Source organism: Coregonus lavaretus (assembly GCF_964263955.1).
Source record: "Coregonus lavaretus genome assembly, chromosome: 39".
NCBI lineage: Eukaryota > Metazoa > Chordata > Actinopteri > Salmoniformes > Salmonidae > Coregonus > Coregonus lavaretus.
The window spans coordinates 18,307,162-18,315,200 of NC_140026.1; the positions used below are offsets into that span (position 1 = coordinate 18,307,162).

At 42.0% G+C, this 8,039-nt stretch overlaps 1 protein-coding gene across 1 annotated transcript in view; it reads left to right on the plus strand.

Annotated features, from left to right (window-relative positions):
- The window catches only part of LOC311113209 (protein transport protein Sec24D-like), a 31,149-nt gene extending 25,393 nt beyond the window's left edge, over positions 1-5,756 (plus strand). Inside the window, exons 21-23 of the mRNA XM_084156405.1 lie at positions 3,568-3,759; positions 3,929-4,018; positions 4,434-5,756. Of these exons, the coding sequence (XP_084012531.1) occupies positions 3,568-3,759; positions 3,929-4,018; positions 4,434-4,574 (423 nt within the window). The 3' untranslated portion in view covers positions 4,575-5,756. The remainder of the gene's footprint in view (positions 1-3,567; positions 3,760-3,928; positions 4,019-4,433) is intronic.
- Positions 5,757-8,039: the final 2,283 nt, after the last annotated feature.

Here is an 8,039-nt window from a genome sequence, read left to right on the forward strand (position 1 = left end):
CTGCATTAAGTACTGCAGTGCATCTCCTCCTCATGGACTGCACCAGATTTGCCAGTTCTTGCTGTGAGATGTTACCCCACTCTTCCACCAAGGCACCTGCAAGTTCCCGGACATTTCTGGGGGGAATGGCCGTAGCCCTCACCCTCCGATCCAACAGGTCCCAGACGTGCTCAATGGGATTGAGATCCGGGCTCTTCGCTGGCCATGGCAGAACACTGACATTCCTGTCTTGCAGGAAATCATGCACAAAACGTGCAGTATGGCTGGTGGCATTGTCAGGCTGGAGGGTCATGTCAGGATGAGCCTGCAGGAAGGGTACCATATGAGGGAGGAGGATGTCTTCCCTGTAACGCACAGCGTTGATTGCCTGCAATGACAACAAGCTCAGTCCGATGATGCTGTGACACACCGCCCCAGTCCACGACGGACCCTCCACCTCCAAATCGATCCCGCTCCAGAGTACAGGCCTTGGTGTAACGCTCATTCCTTCGACGATAAACGCAAATCTGACCATCACCCCTGGTGAGACAAAACCGCGACTCAGTGAAGAGCACTTTTTGCCAGTCCTGTCTGGTCCAGCGACGGTGGGTTTGTGCCCATAGGCGACGTTGTTGCCGGTGATGTCTGTTGAGAACCTGCCTTACAACAGGCCTACAAGCCCTCAGTCCAGCCTCTATCAGCCTATTGCGGACAGTCTGAGCACTGATGGAGGGATTGTGCGTTCCTGGGCAGTTGTTGCCATCCTGTACCTGTCCCGCAGGTGTGATGTTCGGATCCTGTGCAGGTGTTGTTACACGTGGTCTGCCACTGTGAGGACGATCAGCTGTCCGTCCTGTCTCCCTGTAGCGCTGTCTTAGGCGTCTCACAGTACGGACATTGCAATTTATTGCCCTGGTCACATCTGCAGTCCTCATGCCTCCTTGCAGCATGCCTAAGGCACGTTCATGCAGATGAGCAGGGACCCTGGGCATATTTCTTTAGTTTTTCAGAGTCAGTAGAAAGGCGTCTTTAGTGTCCTACGTTTTCATAACTGTGACCTTAATTGCCTACCATCTAAGCTGTTAGTGTCTTAACGACCGTTCCACAGGTGCATGTTCATTAATTGTTTATGGTTCATTGAACAAGCATGGGAAACAGTGTTTAAACCCTTTACAATGAAGATCTGTGAAGTTATTTGGATATTCACTAATTATCTTTGAAAGACAGGGTCCTGAAAAAGGGACGTTTCTTTTTTTGCTAAGTTTAATTACATTGACACCTCCCCCCTCCCTTTGTTTTTACACTGCTGCTACTTGCTGTTTGTCTATGCATAGTCACTTTACCCCTACCTACATGTACAAGTTACCTCGACTAACTTGTACCCCTGCACATTGACTTGGTACTGGTACCCCCTGTATATAGCCTCGTTATTTTTTTAACTATTTCTTGAACTGAATTGTTGATTAAGGGCTTGTAAGTATTTCACGGTAAGGTCTACTAACATTTAATTTGATGTATAAGTTGCCCTTAGTAGAATAATTACATGCTTCATAATTGTGACCAAATATCTGAGACAATGGCAGTTGTTGTTCTCCTTCACTTCAATTGCAGTGTTTGCTTGGAAGGGGCCAGGCACTTGTGATTAATTTTGTTTTAATTTGTGTGACACTGTCACCAAACACTGCAATTGTTTTAAAGCAACACTTTGTAATATTGCAAAATTATGGGTGGAATGGTCCTCCTAATAATATGCTGCAAACTCTGGATTACTGCTCACTCTGACCTGAATGAAAGTGCAAGATGGATTTAACTTGTCAGGCTAACTTGATGGGTAAAAAAAATATATTTGCAATCTCATCCAATACTATTTGGTTGGGGTACATGTCAATACTCTTTTGGGGGGAAAAAAGTATTTAGTCAGCCACCAATTGTGCAAGTTCTCCCACTTAAAAAGATGAGAGAGGCCTGTAATTTTCATCATAGGTACACGTCAACTATAACAGACAAAATGAGGAAAAAAATCCAGAAAATCACATTGTAGGATTTTTAATGAATTTATTTGCAAATTATGGTGGAAAATTAGTATTTGGTCAATAACAAAAGTTTCTCAATACTTTGTTATATACCCTTTGTTGGCAATGACACAGGTCAAACGTTTTCTGTAAGTCTTCACAAGGTTTTCACACACTGTTGCTGGTATTTTGGCCCATTCCTCCATGCAGATCTCCTCTAGAGCAGTGATGTTTTGGGGCTGTCGCTGGGCAACACGGACTTTCAACTCCCTCCAAAGATTTTCTATGGGGTTGAGATCTGGAGACTGGCTAGGCCACTCCAGGACCTTGAAATGCTTCTTACGAAGCCACTCCTTCGTTGCCCGGGCGTTGTGTTTGGGATCATTGTCATGCTGAAAGACCCAGCCACGTTTCATCTTCAATGCCCTTGCTGATGGAAGGAGGTTTTCACTCAAAATCTCACGATACATGGCCCCATTCATTCTTTCCTTTACATGGATCAGTCGTCCTGGTCCCTTTGCAGAAAAACAGCCCCAAAGCATGATGTTTCCACCCCCATGCTTCACAGTAGGTATGGTGTTCTTTGGATGCAACTCAGCATTCTTTGTCCTCCAAACACGACGAGTTGAGTTTTTACCAAAAAGTTCTATTTTGGTTTCATCTGACCATATGACATTCTCCCAATCCTCTTCTGGATCATCCAAATGCACTCTAGCAAACTTCAGACGGGCCTGGACATGTACTGGCTTAAGCAGGGGGACACGTCTGGCACTGCAGGATTTGAGTCCCTGGCGGCGTAGTGTGTTACTGATGGTAGGCTTTGTTACTTTGGTCCCAGCTCTCTGCAGGTCATTCACTAGGTCCCCCCGTGTGGTTCTGGGATTTTTGCTCACCGTTCTTGTGATCATTTTGACCCCACGGGGTGAGATCTTGCGTGGAGCCCCAGATCGAGGGAGATTATCAGTGGTCTTGTATGTCTTCCATTTCCTAATAATTGCTCCCACAGTTGATTTCTTCAAACCAAGCTGCTTACCTATTGCAGATTCAGTCTTCCCAGCCTGGTGCAGGTCTACAATTTTGTTTCTGGTGTCCTTTGACAGCTCTTTGGTCTTGGCCATAGTGGAGTTTGGAGTGTGACTGTTTGAGGTTGTGGACAGGTGTCTTTTATACTGATAACAAATTCAAACAGGTGCCATTAATACAGGTAATGAGTGGAGGACAGAGGAGCCTCTTAAAGAAGAAGTTACAGGTCTGTGAGAGCCAGAAATCTTGCTTGTTTGTAGGTGACCAAATACTTATTTTCCACCATAATTTGCAAATAAATTCATTAAAAATCCTACAATGTGATTTTCTGGATTTTTTTTCTCTCATTTTGTCTGTCATAGTTGACGTGTACCTATGATAAATTACAGGCCTCTCTCATCAAGTGGGAGAACTTGCACAATTGGTGGCTGACTAAATACCCCCACTGTAAATACTATGGTTCTTGTTATAGTGTGGTCTAACATGACATTCATGTGCCAGCCCCCTAATTTGTTCAATAAAGTAAATGTATTCATTAATCCTCCTCTTCCAGCACAACATGGACGTTGCCAGTGACATGGTGCCAGCTCCGGTGCGCTGTTCTGAAGAGCGCCTGACAGATGCTGGCATGTTCCTGCTGGAGAATGGGTGCTCCCTCTTCCTGTGGCTGGGCCAGGCCTGCCCCCCAGAACTGATCCAGAGCATCTTCAACGTGACCTCCTTTGCCCACTTGCCCATTGACCTGGTGAGGACAGTAACTTCCTTACCCCCAAGCTCTACAGGAGATGGGGTGTTTCGAAACACTGAAGTTAGTCATACCATTAGTTCAGATGGTTGCGATATTTGAAAAGTTAATTCCAGACTGTGTAGAAAGCACAGCATATCACTAATATTCATGTGTGTGTGCTTTCCAGAGGTCCCTACCAGAGCTGGATAACCCCCAGTCTAAGAAGCTGCGCTCCATTGTTGACTCCTTGCTTGACCAGAGGCCCAGCTCCATGAAGGTACAGTATTCAATGTTGGTTACTGTGCATACTTTCCCCAAACTAATTTGATATAATGAAAGAATGGTATCCGTTTTTTGAATTGGGAAACAAACATGTAACCAAATTGACCACAAGTGGGCATAACTGTCTTAAGCCCTGGGCACAATAACAGATCACAAATTCAACAGGCTGCTCAAGCTTACCTGGTTTTGCCTGTAAGCAATTGTCAAAATGTAAGGATTAGTGAAATAAATTATTTGAATAGACAGCTAAAATATATCAATTCAGTTCCAGGGAGAAACAAGCAGCAGGACTGTAGTACTCCAGTGCTCTGGATAGGAGCGTCTGCTAAATTATGTAAATGTAAAATGCACAGTTTTGTTCCTCAAGTTCGGTCGTAAGCTGACTATGTCCCCATGTTATCCCAATATAGCTCCTGATTGTGAAGCAGAAGGACCGGTCGGAGATGCTTTTCCGCCAGCACCTGGTAGAGGACAAGGGGCTCCACGGTGGAGCCTCCTACATGGACTTCCTGTGCTACGTCCACCGCGAGATCAGACAAGTCCTCACTTAACACCCACCACTGGATATCACCTAGCTGGGCTGGGCTAGGACCAAAACAACCAGAGGACCACACCACCTCGGACTCCAGAGCTGCCTTTCCAACACCCCTTTACCCCCCCCTCCCCCCAAACCTACGGGACTACCGCTCGCTCTCTGTCAGAGTACCAGGATCTGTGCTCCAGTCTGCATTGTACATTTTCGTGTACTTGTACGAGTCAATCTGACTGCTTTAAGTCTGTTGAATTTATGTACATTAACAATTAACTGATTTCTATGTAAATGGGCCAATGATGGTAAAAGGAATTGGTGGGGTTCAGAACATCAGGACCACAGCGTTGGCTACATTTTGAAACATTAGACTATGTTCACTCTGTTTCACTATTGACCAAACCAAATTTCAAATAATTTTTTTGGGCAATTTCAATGTCTGTTTTAAGTACATGCATTCCTTCCAAAATTGTAGGTTTGTCACAATTTCTCATTATTAGGGAATAGTTGACAATGCCACAGCACCAAATGGTAATTTAGCCACATGGACTGGAATAAACACATCTGGTTGCAATGACTGAACACTGGTGCCGTGGCTATTCAATTAATGTCTCACTCCACCATTTGTGATTTAGACTCCATTATTTTGCCATTCCCCTTAGGAATGGAGAGGATTTGCTAGCTAGTTAATTCATCCAAAGCTGAATCCAGTGACAACTCACTGCTAAGAATAAGGGAGAAATAACCCAAATCAATTATTTATCCGTAAAGATGCGATTAAAAACATTCCACACTTAATTCATTCGTTATAACTATATGCAGTTTTGTTTTTATCAAGTTATTGCCGTCATTCATTTTAATATAAAGTCAAGTATTGTGTCATGTTTTACATGTGCGCTCTGCAAACCAATGGTTGGTTGTTTGTATGCGATGTGGAGGTTTTGGGGAAACTGTTCCTGTGCCAGTTAACCGTCTGCCTTAATTAAATTGTTTTTATGGTAGCAAATACTAGAGGCCATTATTCTATTCCAGTGTGATATAGATAGATTGAAAACATCTCAGGTAATTTGTGTACCTAACACTTGTGGTGCAGAGCTGGAAAACAGTGGCGTTACTGTTTCACTGAAAAGGTGGATGTGTTTGAGTGAAGGGCCTTGGAGTGGCGTGCCTTGTACATTTTGATTAAATTCCTGACTATATCAAGCTTTTGAAAAGTACTGTGCTTGTTTTTTAAACTTTTAATTCCACTGATATTCTCACTAACAATCTTGAGTTGGTTTAGTCTGGTGTAGAAGTTTAGTAACAGACTGTTGAATTACATTTTAAGTAGTATGGTGTAGAATACTTCAGCTTTAACTATATTTTGACATTAAGTCAACCAAAGAACATTTCAGCACAACATAACTACACACACATTAAATATCTGAACACGGGCCTGTGAACATTCGGAGCCGTTAATTGAATCGCTGTGTAATTAGTTGAGCACATTAAATGCCCAGTGAGCTCACTACTCTTGAAGTCCTTTAAATCTTCCTGCTAGGCCTCTACACAAATTAAACCTACACTATCAATGGTAGCAGTTTCCAAGATTTAGCTAATTGCAGTTAGATTGTTGGGGCGTGAAAGAGGAACATAAATAGTTTATATATAATATATACACACCACATATTTCAAAATAGCATTCAAGTAATCAATTACCTACTTTTTACATAACAGGTTTGTTTCTGAACTCAACACGGTTTCTCAAGATTGGAGCAGCAAATGGACCCCCATTATTTTAATGTGTAGAATTTTCACCTTGGCAGTTTATGCATTTCAAACACTTGATTCTCTGTGGTACCTGTGGGAATGATCACCTGAATTGCCAATATTTCAAAGTACATTATTTATATGAATAAAGTGATAGGCTCAGAGTACAACAAGGTGGCGCTATTGTATTATTTTGTCGCTTCTCTAAGGGTTATATGGAGAAAATCATGCCCCTCCCTTCACCAAAATAAATGTTACCTAAAAGTGACCCTCCCCTATACCCAAAATAATAATTAAAACAAAGTGGATAGAGAACATGTCTACCGTTTACCCTCACTTCTTGGGCAGACCAGAGCCTTAGAAACTATTCTTCGTCCTGTAAGCATTACATGGCAACGCAGGAATTTTGGCTGCGGGCCAGGTTGTGGGTTCGCAGACCACTGTGGACAAGAGAAGGGGCTGAAATATCTCCTTTATAGTAAAAGCATTGCCTGAATCTATCATTGTATTTCCAGGTCCAAGAAAAATAGCCTTTTATAAACATTTCATGCAATTCTACGTCATTTTACATATTAGCAGAATCTTTTTTTAATACCACACAAATTACAGGCTAAGAATTGACAGAGTTGGCCTGTGTTCATCTTATCATATTTTTCCAATACCAAATCAGTGTGCATTGTTTGCAACGAAACTATCCCTGTTTGCAAATAATTATATCTGAGACATATTGAGTGGCACAGCGGTCTAAGGCACTGCATCTCAGTGCTTGAGGCGTCACTACAGACCCCCTGGTTCGATTCCAGGCTGTATCACAACCGGCCGTGATTTGGAGTCCCATAGGGTGGTGCATAATTGGCCCACGTCATCCGGGTTTGGCCGGTGTAGGCAGTCATTGTAAATAAGAATTTGTTCTTAACTGACTTGCCTAGTTAAATAAAGGTTTAATAAAATAACAATTCTGAATCTGAGCATGATACTTTCAAAAGTTAGGCCTACCGTTCCACCCCAGACAGAGTAAGCCTATGTGAAAAATGGAAGCTTTAACTGCTGGCTACTTTTCTTCCGTGGCTTAACCATCGATAGAAGGTCACAAGTGTTTCCCTAAAAGCTGTCTGGGTTTAAACATCTATTGTACAGAAAATTAATAGCTTAATCAATTGATAGTGACAGAATTCAATTACTGATAAATACATCATGGGCAAGAAACATTGATTTTAATAAAATCTATTATAGTAGTAGCAAGCTCACTACATGTCCAAAAGTATGTAAACCTGCTTGTCGAACATCTCATTCCAAAATCATGGGCATTAATATGGATTTACAGTGCATTCGGAAAAAATTCAGAGCCCTTCACTTTTTCCACATATTGTTACGTTACAGACTTATTCTAAAATTGATTAAATAGTTTTTTTCCCTCATCAATCTACACGCAATACCGCATAATGACAAAGCAAAAACAGGTTCATAAATTGTTGCACATTTATGAAAAATAAAAAAAGTATATATCACACACTACCGTTCAAAAGTTTGGGGTCACTTAGAAATGTCCTTGTTTTCGAAAGAAAATCAAATTTTTTGTCCATTAAAATAACATCAAATTGATCAGAAATACAGTGTAGACATTGTTAATGTTGTAAATGGCTATTGTAGCTGGAAACATATGATTTTTAATGGAATATCTACATAGGCGTACAGAGGCCCATTATCAGCAACCATCAGTCCTGTGTTCCAATGGCAC